The 11,424-nt window shown below is 64.1% G+C and overlaps 1 protein-coding gene across 3 annotated transcripts; it reads right to left on the bottom strand.

The window, feature by feature from the left end:
- Positions 1-1,556: 1,556 nt before the first annotated feature.
- Positions 1,557-10,409, bottom strand: LOC128836716 (calcium-binding protein 2-like). 3 transcript variants are annotated; one of them, XM_054027249.1, is made up of 7 exons: positions 8,989-9,092; positions 6,638-6,808; positions 4,790-4,820; positions 4,244-4,378; positions 3,392-3,501; positions 2,694-2,841; positions 1,557-2,433 (listed from the first exon to the last, which is right to left on the bottom strand). In XM_054027249.1, the coding sequence occupies exons 1-7, from the start codon at positions 9,058-9,060 to the stop codon at positions 2,195-2,197; spliced, it is 906 nt and encodes a 301-aa protein (XP_053883224.1). In that variant the 5' UTR covers positions 9,061-9,092; the 3' UTR covers positions 1,557-2,194. The 3 variants fall into 3 exon arrangements, with proteins under 3 accessions (XP_053883224.1, XP_053883225.1, XP_053883226.1); XM_054027250.1 differs by lacking the exon at positions 8,989-9,092 and adding an exon at positions 10,106-10,409 and having other exon boundaries at positions 2,320-2,435; XM_054027251.1 differs by lacking the exons at positions 6,638-6,808; positions 8,989-9,092 and adding an exon at positions 10,106-10,409 and having other exon boundaries at positions 2,320-2,435.
- Positions 10,410-11,424: the final 1,015 nt, after the last annotated feature.

The following is an 11,424-nucleotide window of genomic DNA, read 5'->3' as shown; positions in this document are numbered from 1 at the left end:
GCACCACCATGCAGCAACTGGCCTGGCCTTGAAATCTGATGTCCCAGTGATCCCAGTGTCGAACATTAGCAGACTATCCATGGCTGCGACATAGCCAAACCCAGTGATTACTGGGAACTCACCAGAGCAAGCCCCAAAAGAGGACAGCTGGGACATAGAGCTCTCCCCCAGCACCCTGCAGGAATGGCTGCAGCCTATTGCCCCCTAACCAGCACTTCCGGCCAGAACCCTGTCCTGTGACAAAGTGGGAATATTTTGTAAGAGTTTTATGAATCCTGTGTGTGCCTCGTTTCCCCTATATGTGCCATGGCTATCCAGTGTGGGGGCGAAGGATTAAGTTACTCTCAGGGCAGACTCAGAGACATAGGAGTGGGTGTCACCTCCCTGTCTGGGTGGAACAAAGAGTCATTAACGTACTGGCTGAAACTGACCCAGACCGACAAGGGGGCCAGAGAGAAAGCGCAAGCTCCATGACTGGCACATCGACACTCAACAGCAGGATGCTCCGGCCAGGGGGGCTGTGACCTCAGCGTGGCCCTGCCTGGAGAACAGACAGATGGGTCCAGCAGGGAACACATATGGGCTCTGGAAGAAGCTGGGGGCTCTCACCAAATCAGAGAGATCCAGAGCATGAACATGGAGTTTGGGCTAGGTCGGGGGCAGGTTCGGGAGGTGGGGGACGGCTTTATGGGCCGGGTCGGGCTTGGCTGGTAAATTGTGGCTCAACCAGAATGGTTGATTCTTTAACCACCCTCAGTTCTGTCTGCTGACTTAAGGCCTCCCTGGGCTGTGTGAAAGGTGACTAATAAACCCAACTGTTTTGAAAATGCTGGCTGGGGTGTCGAAGCCCCCAAAGAGCGGCCAGGTCTCTCCAGGGGTCTGGCTCAGTGGGACGTGCCGGGCAGAGCTCTCAGGGGTGAAGCCCAGGGGCTCCATCTTGGAGGGAGTGAGGCTGCAGGGCCGGCCTTGGAGGAAGAGTGGTGAAAATTATCAGAGATTGATCTGCATCGATCCGGATCGGCAGAAGCCCGGCTCCACCCCCTCTCCCATCTAACTCACCTGGCCAGTGAAGTTAAGGGGAGCAACTAATTGGTAACAACAAGACGGAGTGTGTTTGTGTGTGTGTGTGAATGTAAGTGTAATATATTATATGCATATGATACAGTGTTAATGAATACATGTATTACTAATAAATGTGGCGTTTTGTCTTATTCCCCCTGAAAAGATCCTGTGCAGTACTTTAAGTACAACAGTGGGACCCTTTGGGGGCTGGCACACTGAGGGACTCCTCCAATGGACTGTTTAAAAGCTGGGGCCTAGCACTGATCCTGCCCCCCCCAATTTCTGACCCTCCCAAAACCTAGATCCCACCCCATGTCTGATCCTAGCTGCCCCCCCCCCCATGTAGCCCAGACCCCACTCGCACCAGAGTTGGCAGCAGCACCTAGGGGGGTGGTGATGGTGAGAGCTTGGGAAGGGCTGCCCTCCTCGCCCCCCCCCCCCGTGCCCCCTCTGCACTCTCCCTACTCAGGTGTGAAGAAGAACAACTCTTTATTAGATCATCTATTGGGCTCACAAACAGAACACCTTGGGGGACAAGCAAGGGGCACAGGCTGGGCAGAGTCATGGGGAAACACACTCTAAACCTACTGGGAACCTGTCTGGAGAATTGGACAGGTGCAGGGGGCAGCATTTGGGTTGGGGAGTGGGGCCAGGGTGTGGAAGGCAAGGTCAGGGGGACAGCATTAGGGTGAATGCAGATTGCCGGGGTGTCATGCCAGGGACAGCCCTAGGTCGGGGACAGGTTTGGGGTGTTGGGAACAGTGTTACCTGGGTTGGATTGCAGTGTTTGGGGGGGGGGGCTTGGTGTGTGTGGGGGCTGTTAGGGGCAGCATCAGGGGCAAGGTCAGGGTGGTGGGGCAGAGTAAAGGATGGGATCAGGAGCAGGGATGAGATGAGAGGGGCAGCATTGTTGGAGCCAGGGAGCAGCACTTTGATATAAGGTATATGCCTGGCTGAGTCCGTGTTCCAGGCACTGGCCTGCTCCAGGGCTTGGAGGTGCAGGCCAATCTCAGGAGCAAGGGATGGCATGGACTGAGGTGCGGGCGGAGCCATCTGGGGGTGTGGGCAGAGTGGACCAGGGGCCAGTGTGGGGTTGGGATGCAGGATGAGCAGACTGGGGTGCAGGCAGAGCTCAGCAGCGGGGCCGGCATGGGGGATCGGGGTGCATTGTGGCAGGGCCGGCACTGGAGAGGTGAGGTCCTTGCTCAGTGCTTGCGCGTTGTGCTGCTCTGGTGTCCGGACCCTCCAAGCTGCCGCTGGAGCCAGCTCTCTGCAGCCCCCTCCTCTCCGTAAGGCACAACAGGGCTCTTGTCCCGCACCCTGTACCCTGCACTGGCACTTGTTGCCTCAGCGTGACATCATTCGCACAAACTCTGCCAGAGCAACCCAAGGACACTGTTAGGGCAGTGAAGACAAAGAACCCAGAAATCCTGGTACCTCCCCCAACCCATTAGGCCCCCTTCCCTTCCCAGAGCTGGGGATGGAACCCAGGAGTCCTGGCTCCCAGCCTCCGCTGCTCTAACCCACCAGACCCTACTCTCATCCCAGAGCTGGGGATGGAAGCCAGGAGTCCTGGTTCCCAGCCCCCCCAGCTCTAACCATTAGAGCTCACTGCCTTGCCCACACAGTACCTTCGAAATCCACCAGGCCGTCCCCATTGAGATCCACGTCCTTGAGGATTTCGTCCACCTCGCGGTAGTTGAGTTGCTGACCCAACAGCTTGCGCATGGCCTCGCGCAGCTCGGCTGTGCTGATCCGCCCGTCCCCATTGGTGTCGAACTGCAGGGAGAACGCTAGGCAGATAGCTGGGCTGGGCGCAGATCCCCCTTGTCCCTGGGCTGCCCCAGGGCACCTCTGCCCACACCTGGGCCCAACCCGCCCTGCTGCACCCTCAAGACAGCCCTGGCCGCATCTGGCCCTGCCTGTCCCTGGCATTGCCCTGCCCACCCACCCCCAATACCTCCCCCGCATCCATAGGCCTACCCACTCACATGAGCCACCCCCCACACCGCCCTCCTAGGCCCACTGCCCCCCTACTCCCTGTCACACTCCCAGACCTGCCCCCTGCCCTGCCCCAACCGCCTAACCCCGTTACCTCAGCCACCCACCCCTTGCCCCGGCTCCCCTCCTCATGCCTGGCCCGACTGCCCAACTCCCTCCCTTTGCCGGGAGCCAGTTCAGCTGCCTTGTGTCTGTTCCCTGCTCTGCCCTATAGGCTGTGGCATCAATGGGGTGGTGCCATTGTGGGTACACAACTGGGCGCCACCGGAAGCCCATGGCTGGACCACACAGAGTGTGTGGGACGCATGGGGCCACGCCGGGCTCTCACCTCACGGAAGGCGTCCCGTAGCTCCTTCACCCCAATCATGTCGGCCGTCTCTGCCAGCATCTTGGGGCCCATCAGCTCCACAAAGTCATCAAAATCCACCTTCCCCCCAGCTGTGAGACATGAACGCTGTTACGCAGGATGAGGAGGGATGGGAACTGTGCCTAGTGTGGGGTCCTGGCGGGGGACTCTGCCCCATGGGAGGCAGGGGTGTTGAGGGACCATGTCCTGGAGGAGAGGTGCCTGACGGAGTCTGTATCCCATGGGAGGGAAGGCCTGTGGGGTTTGTGATCCATGGGAGGGAGGTCTGATGGGGTCTCTGTCCTGGGGCAACCGATGGGGTGTGTGTGAGGGGGCGACCTCACGAGGTCTGTGACCTGCAGGAAGGGGGCCTGATGGGGTCTGTGACCCAGGGCTATACTGTGCAGGGGCTGATGGGATCTGTGACCTGCGGCGATGGGGAAGCTAACGGGATCTGTGACCTGGGGGCTGACGGGGTCTGTGACCTGGGACTATGGTGAGTGGGGAAGCTAACGGGATCTGTGACCTGGGGTGATGGGAGACTCGATGGGGTCTGTGACTTGCAAGAAGGGGGTCTGATAGGGTCTGTGCCCCAGGGTTATGGGGGGCTGATGGGATCTGTGACCTGGGGCGACGAGGGACCCAAGGGCCACAGGGCGGTGGGCGTGTGGAGGTGGGCGCAGGGTGGTGGGCGGGTGTGGGTGGAAGGGGACCTGATGGGGTTTGTGCCAAGGGTGAGGGGTCTGCAGCTTTGCAGGGGCTGGGCCATGCCCAGCAGGGAGCTCCCTGGCAGGGGCACTGTGCCTCCCCCAGCGGGCGGGCATGGGCACGTACTGATCTGCTGCGACAGCTCGATGAGTTCCATCTCGGTGGGCATGTAGCCCATGGTGCGCATGCACTCGCCCAGGTCCTTGTAGCTGATGTACCCGTCACGGTCCTTGTCGAATTCTCGGAAGGCTTCCTTCAGCTCTGGGCAGGGGAGACGCCGTGACTGTGTGGGGTGCTGGGCACCACAGGGCACCCCGACACCATAGCCTGCCCCTCAACGAGGGTGCCCCATGCACCAGCCACGGACAGGGACATGGGTCCACAGGAATCTGGGTTGAGACCCACCAAACTTGTTACATATCCCACAGTGCTCCACGGGGGCAGGATAGTTGAAGGAGACCCCAAGAGGGGAAAGGCCCCGTGCTCCAGTCCCCGTCCCCCCTGAGCCAGCCAGTCGCCTGCCCTGGGGCTGGATCGGAGCCAGCACTGCCTAGAGGGGCACAGCCCCATGTCCCTGGGCGTGGTGGGTGGGTGCAGCACTCGGAGGTGGCTGGGGGTGGATCCCCAGCAGGGCAGGCTGGCCCCGTCCCATGGTCCCGCTCCCTCCTTTACCTTCAATCTCCTCCGGCCGCAGCTCTCGGTCCTGGGGAGGAAGGAGAATTGGGAGCGGTCAGAGGGTAGCGGCTGCTGCGGATCCTTCCCCCAGCCAGGTCCTGGCTCAGCCTGCCCGAGGGCTCCCCTGAGCTCAGCATCTGGGACCCCTCTGCTAGACCCTGGGTCCACGTCATGGGTGCCCTGGGTGGCCTCTCCGTGGCTGCACGACGCAGGTGCTGGCAGCTCCGTGGGCAGGGCTGGCATGGGGCGCTGCAGGGCAAGTGCTGGATGGAGAGTGGGGGCGTGGGTTGGACCGGCCGGTGGAGGGGGACGTGGGGGGAGGAACCGGCAAGGGTGAGCATACATACCTTTGAGCTGGGCGACGGGGAGGAGGTGTGGGAGCAAGGCGCGGTACAGAGGGGCAGGTTCAAGCTGTGAGGAATGTGGGATAAACTATCCGTAGGATTCTGTCCCCGCCCCTTGGCATCACTTGTTCGCTCCCTGGCCATGGGAGCTCAGGCCGGGGATTTGCGACAGAGCCACTGGGACTGTCTGGGGGGAACGGCAGACCCTGCAGAGACCAGGGGATCCCCTGTGGCAGGAAGAAGGGGCCAGGCTGGCTTCTCCAGCAGCATGGCTCAAGGAGGCTCTGGCATGTGCAGCCAGGGTTCAGCCTGGCCACTTTGGCTCCCTGTGCCAACCTAAGGCCTCTAAGCCAGGTGGCCAAGGCTTCTGGGGGTCGCTGCACCCTGCAAAGCGCTGGCTCAGCTGCATTCCCTGCAGGTGCTATGGAGAGAGACAGAGTGGCTGGGGCCTGCAGGCCCAGGGTCAGAGTTAAGCCATGGGAGATGGGCACAGGGCGGTGGCTGTGAGCAGGTGGGCGTGGGGAGGTGGGTGCAGGTGGTGGGTGTGGGGAGGAGGCCATGTGGAGGTGGGCAGAGGAAGGTGGGCGCGGGGCAGTGTCCAGGTAGAAGTGGGCGAGGGGCAGAGTGGGTGTGGGAGGGGGCACGGGGTACGTACAAGCTGGGTGATGGTGATGCTCTGGTTCAGGAAGATGGAGGTGTGGGAGGAGGGTGCTGTGGTGGGGTGGGCGTGGGAGGTGGGCAATGGATGGTGACTGTATGGAAGTGGGTGCTGGGTGGTGGCCGTGGGGAGGTGGGCATGGAGCGGTGGGCAGAAGCAAGTGGGCGCGGTGCAGTGGCAGTGTAGAAGTGGGCGCCAGGTGGTGGGTGTGGGGAAGTGGCCGTGTGGAGATGGGCGCAGGGAGGGGGCCAGGTGGAGGTGGGCATGGGGCAGTGGGCGTGGGAGGGGTGTAGGTACGTACGAGCTGGGTGATGGCGATGCTCTGGTGCAGGAAGATGGAGGTGTGGGAGGTGGGCGCAGGGAGGGGGCCATGTGGAGGTGGGCATGGGGCAGTGTCCGTGTAGAAGTGGGCGCCAGGCGGTGGTTGTGGGGAGGTGGGTGCAGGCGGAGGGTGTGGGGAGGTGGCCGTGTGGAGGTAGGCGTAGGTGGTGGGCATGGGAGGTGGGCACAGGGAGGGGGCCAGGTGGAGGTGGGCGTGGGCCAGTGGGCGTGGGAGGGGTACGGGTACGTACGAGCTGGGTGATGGTGATGCTCTGGTGCAGGAAGATGGAGGTGTGGGAGGTGGGCGCAGGGAGGGGGCCGTGTGGAGGTGGGCATGGGGCAGTGTCCGTGTAGAAGTGGGCGCCGGGCGGTGGCTGTGGGGAGGTGGGTGCAGGCGGAGGGTGTGGGGAGGTGGCCGTGTGGAGGTAGGCGTAGGTGGTGGGCATGGGAGGTGGGCACAGGGAGGGGGCCAGGTGGAGGTGGGCGTGGGGCAGTGGGCGTGGGAGGGGTGCGGGTACGTACGAGCTGGGTGATGGCGATGCTCTGGCGCAGGAAGATGCAGGCCGGCCCCACCAGCCCATGCAGCACCGAGTAGCTCTGCAGTGGCGGGGTCTGCGCGGTGGCGTCCGGGTCGTCGGGGTCGTGCCTGCCAGAGGCCGGGGAGCCTGGGGCGCCTGAGCGCTGCTTGCCGTCCTACGGCAGAGCGGGCAGTTAGCAGCGAGCGGGGCCCGCGCCTCCCCAGCCCGGCAGGCACTTGGGACCCAGATCTGGGGTGGACTGTATTGACAAGTCACACACAGGAGAGGGGGGGATTCAGACAGACAGAGGAACATGGACGGGTCCAAGCGAGGCTCCCATATGCCTCAGCCACCAGTGCCCCGCTCCCTGCACTGGCACACCCACATGGCACCAACACACCTGCCTGGCAGCCACACACCCGCATGGCACTAACACATTCGCCTGGCAACCACACACCTGCATGGCATCCAAATCCATGAGCCCTGCTGACACCCCCATACGTCCCCTTACTCCCCATAGGCCAGCACTGACACCACACACCCACGGCACAGACCTTGCTGCCCCCCACCCCACCCCCCGCCACTCTCACATCCCCTGCCCCCATGTGCACGACACAAACCCGCCGACACTGCAGCCCCCGATCACACAGGTGGTTACACAAACCCAAAGACCCACAATCCCATCCTCAGCTGCTGAGACGGCAGAGCTTGAGGGGGAATGTACACGTGGTACCCCACTGCCACTGGGGGCCTGGTACACTGGCACTGGTGTGTGTGTGTGTACGGGGCCCCGTGGGGGCTGGTCTTGGTGGGGGGACCATGCACAGGCAGTCTTGGGGGGATGGGCCTGTTGGCGGGATGTCAGGGGCCTATCAGCAGGCAGGCATAAGGCGGGGCCTGGAGGTGGGAGTGAAGTGGGGCCCTGTGGGCACAAGTGGGACAGGAGCCCATGGGCAAAGGGGGGGGCATAGTGAGCATGGAACAGGGACCTGGCAGCAGGAGTGTGGGGTGTTTTAGGGACTGGGCTTTAAGGGGGTATGGGGAGACCATCGCCCATGGGCAGGTATGGGGCAGAGGCCCGCAGGTGGGCATGGAGTCTGGCATCTCCCTGCCCCATTCCCACTGGGATCGCTCACTGCCCCCTAAGCAAACCACTCAGGGCAACCCCAGGCTGTGCATCGCACAGGGCCGGGCCCCCATCCCCATCACACCCAGCTGGCACCAACAGGCCCCACTGAGGGGTCAATGAACATCAGGGACCCAGGACCCCCTGCTCCCTGCAGCAAAGATCCAGTCAGGGCCCAACACGCAGGAGGAGCCGACTGGCACAAGGGGAGTGGGGCAGGACAAGAGCCCTTCGTAGATGCTGCCACCTGGTGCCCTTGGCCCTGGGGTGGAGGTGTCTCCGGCACGAGCAGGGTGGGCCGTGTGGATGCCCAGAAGGACGAGGAACCTGGGCGTGGGGGTGGTGAAGGGCAGGGCAGGCAGGGGTGAGCCACAGGCTCCAGGTGCTGACACAGACAGGGGAATGGAGAGAGGGATCAGTGCCCGTGTGCACCTGCCCGCCCCGCTCCATCCTGGTCTTACCTTGGAGACCTTCCTCTCAGGGGTCTTGGTGCAGTTGCCCATGGCTTGCGGGCCCCCCCGTGCCAGAGAGCATGCCTGTGCGGGCCTGGCGCTGGCCCCGGCCCTGGCGCTGTGCCTGGCGCTCTGGCCGGGGCGGGGTTTTTTATAGTAACAGGGGCCGGTGGCTGCGTGGGGATTTGAGGTTTTTATTGAATATCTCTGGATATGCAGGGCGCGGGGGGGCTCTCTCCCACACACACATAATCCCGGGATTACTCCCCTCTCAGTCACGCCGCTCCGGGCACAGGGACAGCCCCAGCTGGTCCCCACATGGCCCTGCTCCCCACCACCTGACACCCAAGGGGCTCACGGCCCCTCTTGCTCCCCCAAGGCCAGCTGGCCGGCCTGCTGCCACTTGGGCACCTGCCAAAGGGGCACTGCTCCCCCAGCTGGCATGCAGCCCTAATCTCCAATGACAATCACCAGGGATTTACAAATATCTCCCAGCGGCGGGCGGTGCCGCCCCGAGCCCTGTACACCATCCCTTGTGATTGCACCGGGGGGGGACAGGACGGACACCAGAGGCGACATGTGGGGGGGCACACAGAGTCATGCCCCCCCTTCCAATTTCTGCCTTCCATTTAGCAACAGCTAAATATTCTGAGGGGACCCATCCAGCGGGGCCGCCACAGACTGCCCCACAGGGCACGGGGGGTGGGCAGGGCTTCCGGCCGCCTCTGGGCGATGCCCAGCAGTGAGAAGGCAGCGGCTCCCCCTGGCGGCACTCACCATGTGTCCATGCAGCACGGGGAGGGAGGGAGCAGCAAGGCGGTGGGCTGCGGGCTGAGCACCCCCATACATGGGGCTGCTTCTCCTTCCCTGCTGCTGAAGCCCCAGTGTGAATGCCACGGGCAGGGCAGGGGCCACTCTCCCGCTCCTGTAGCAGGGGCTCTGCCCAGGGGCTGCGGTGGGGCTGGCCCTGCCTTGCGTTTAGCAACAGCTTCTATCTGAGGCTGCCGGTGTCTCTGCAAATGCTCACTGGGGCATGGCGCCAGCAGGGACCTGGTCCAAGCAAGCCTCTGGCAGGCGTCCGGCTCGGCTGCATTCGCTGCAGGGAGCCACGGAGAGAGACGGGGTGACTGGTGCCTGCACAGACCCAGTGGAGGCCGTGGGCCTGCCCCTGTGGAGCTGGGTCACAGCCCAGAGCCTTCTGATCCATGACGGTGCTGGCGGGTCTCACCATACCGCCCAGCTGCTGCTGCTCCAGCCTGCAGCGTGGCCCGGTTCTGTGCGGCTGCTGCGCTGAGGGGAAGTCAGGGCTAAGCCTGGGGCATCGCAAGGCACCTGTGCAGGTGCTGGGGCCCAGAGCCCCCCAAGGCGGCACCATAGGGATTGGCGGAGAGACAACCCCCAACTCTGAGAGCCCAGCCCAGCCCGGCCCAGCTCTCCCCACCGGCAGGGCCAGGGAGCATCGCCCAGCCCGGCCTGGCTCTCCCCACCAGCAGGGCCAGGGAGCATCGCCCAGCCTTGGCCTACCCCACCCCACTGCCCAGTCCACCCCGCCTCTCCAGCAAGCTCTCGGACCTTACCCCCGCAGCGCCACAGCCTGACCATGCTGCCCGCAGGAGGCCCCACGGGGGAGCCTGACCCTACCTGCCTGGCTCAGGGTAACTCCACCAGGGCGGGGCCTGGCCTGGGCAACTGGCTAGGGGCATTTCTGGGATATCACCCCAGGGACCCCCACCCCTGTGCCAGGCAGCCCCTCCCCTGGTGTCTCTCACCCTGACCCCACCATCCCTCCCCCATTGCCCCAGCTCCCTCCCTGCCACCCCATCTTTCCCACTGCCCCCAATCCCGCCCCATCCCCGCTGCCACCCTGCTCCCCAATCTTTCCCCGCCCAGTCACCTGCCCAAAGATGGAGCTGAGCATGGGCACCAGGTCCTCGGCACCCTGGGGCCCCTCTGCAGGGGCCAAGCTGGCCTTGCCCTCCGCCGCCTCCTCCTCCGGGCTGCAGGCTCCGTGCGGGTCCCAGCCGGGCATGGCCCCCCTCCCTGTGTGCTCTGCGGGGCCAGGCGGCTCCTCCTTCCGCCGGCTGCGGCCACCCCTCCTGCGCGAGCCCTGCCTGCTGGCTGGCCGCTGGCGGGAGCTGCTCCGGGGGACCGGGTGGGAGATCCGGGGCTCGGGCATCTCGCCGCTCAGGCGCTGCGACTCACGGAGGAAAAGGAACATGCCAGGGACGCTGAGCTCCCTTCTCCTGCTCTTCTTCCTCCCGCCTCTTCCCACTGTGCTCCCTCCTTTTCTCCTCTTCCTCCTCCCCCTGCCACTGCCACACTCCCTCCTCTTCCTTCTCCTCCCACCACTGCCACTCTCCCTCCTGCCCTCTTCTTCCTCCCACCACTGCCGCGCTACCTCCTTCCCACTTCTTCCTCCCACCACTGCCACTCTCCCTCCTGCCCTCTTCTTCCTCCCACCACTGCCACGCTACCTCCTTCCCTCCTCTTCCTCCTTCCTTCTCCCACCACTGGGCTCCCTCTTCCTGACACAGGCCTTCCCTCCCTCCCTCCTAGGCTTCCTCCCTTCTCCCCCTGCCACACTCCTTTGCTCCCTCCGTCCTTCCCTCAGCCTGCCACACACCCTGGCACCCTCCCTCTGGCCGTGCTGGGCAGCTCCTGGCTCCCTTCTCTCTGCGACTCCAATGCAGGCTCCCAGAAGGGCAGGCTCCAGCTGGCAGCTCTGTCCACCCCCGCCCCCCTTGCCCGGGTCCCCTTCCTGCCGCCTCTCCGAATCAGGTTCCCTCATTGCCGGGAGTGAGATTGCAGGGGGGTGGAGGGGGAAATCGGATCTGAGGGGTCAGACACGCAACCCGGCCCCTTCTCCGCCAGGTAAAACTACCCGTGCGGCCCGAAACCGGAGAGTGCCTGGGGCTGCCAAGGGGATGGTGAGAGTGGGGCATCCTGGCTACAGCACCTGGCCTCTCCCAGCAGGGGGCGCTGTAAGGACTGGGGCAGGGGCACAGGTTGTGGGGGGGAGCTCCCAGCTACTTCAGCCTCTCCCAGCAGGGGGTGCTGTGGGGCACGGGGCAGGAGTGCTGGTTGGCGGGAGGGCAGCGGAGGGGGTAGGGTTCGGAGGGGTAGGGTGGGAGGCTGTCTGTGGGGGTTGAGGAGGTGGGAGGCTGTCTGTTGAGAGATGGTTGAGGGGGTAGTGGCTGTGAGGCTGGCTGCAGG

Source organism: Malaclemys terrapin, chromosome 4, assembly GCF_027887155.1.
Source record: "Malaclemys terrapin pileata isolate rMalTer1 chromosome 4, rMalTer1.hap1, whole genome shotgun sequence".
Taxonomy (NCBI): Eukaryota; Metazoa; Chordata; order Testudines; family Emydidae; genus Malaclemys; species Malaclemys terrapin.
Note: the sequence above shows the minus strand (reverse complement) of the source record. Positions and strands in the feature narration are given on the sequence as shown.

Excerpts from the sequence above, each read along its gene's own strand:
- LOC128836716 (XM_054027249.1), bottom strand. The coding sequence starts at position 9,060 with ATGTATGGGGGTGCTCAGCCCGCAGCCCACCGCCTTGCTGCTCCCTCC. Across the intron at positions 3,502-4,243 it reads CGAGCTGTCGCAGCAGATCA|CTGGGGGGAAGGTGGATTTT; the intron begins GTACGTGCCCAT and ends CATGTCTCACAG. Across the intron at positions 2,434-2,693 it reads CGGCCTGGTGGATTTCGAAG|TTTGTGCGAATGATGTCACG; the intron begins GTACTGTGTGGG and ends GCTCTGGCAGAG.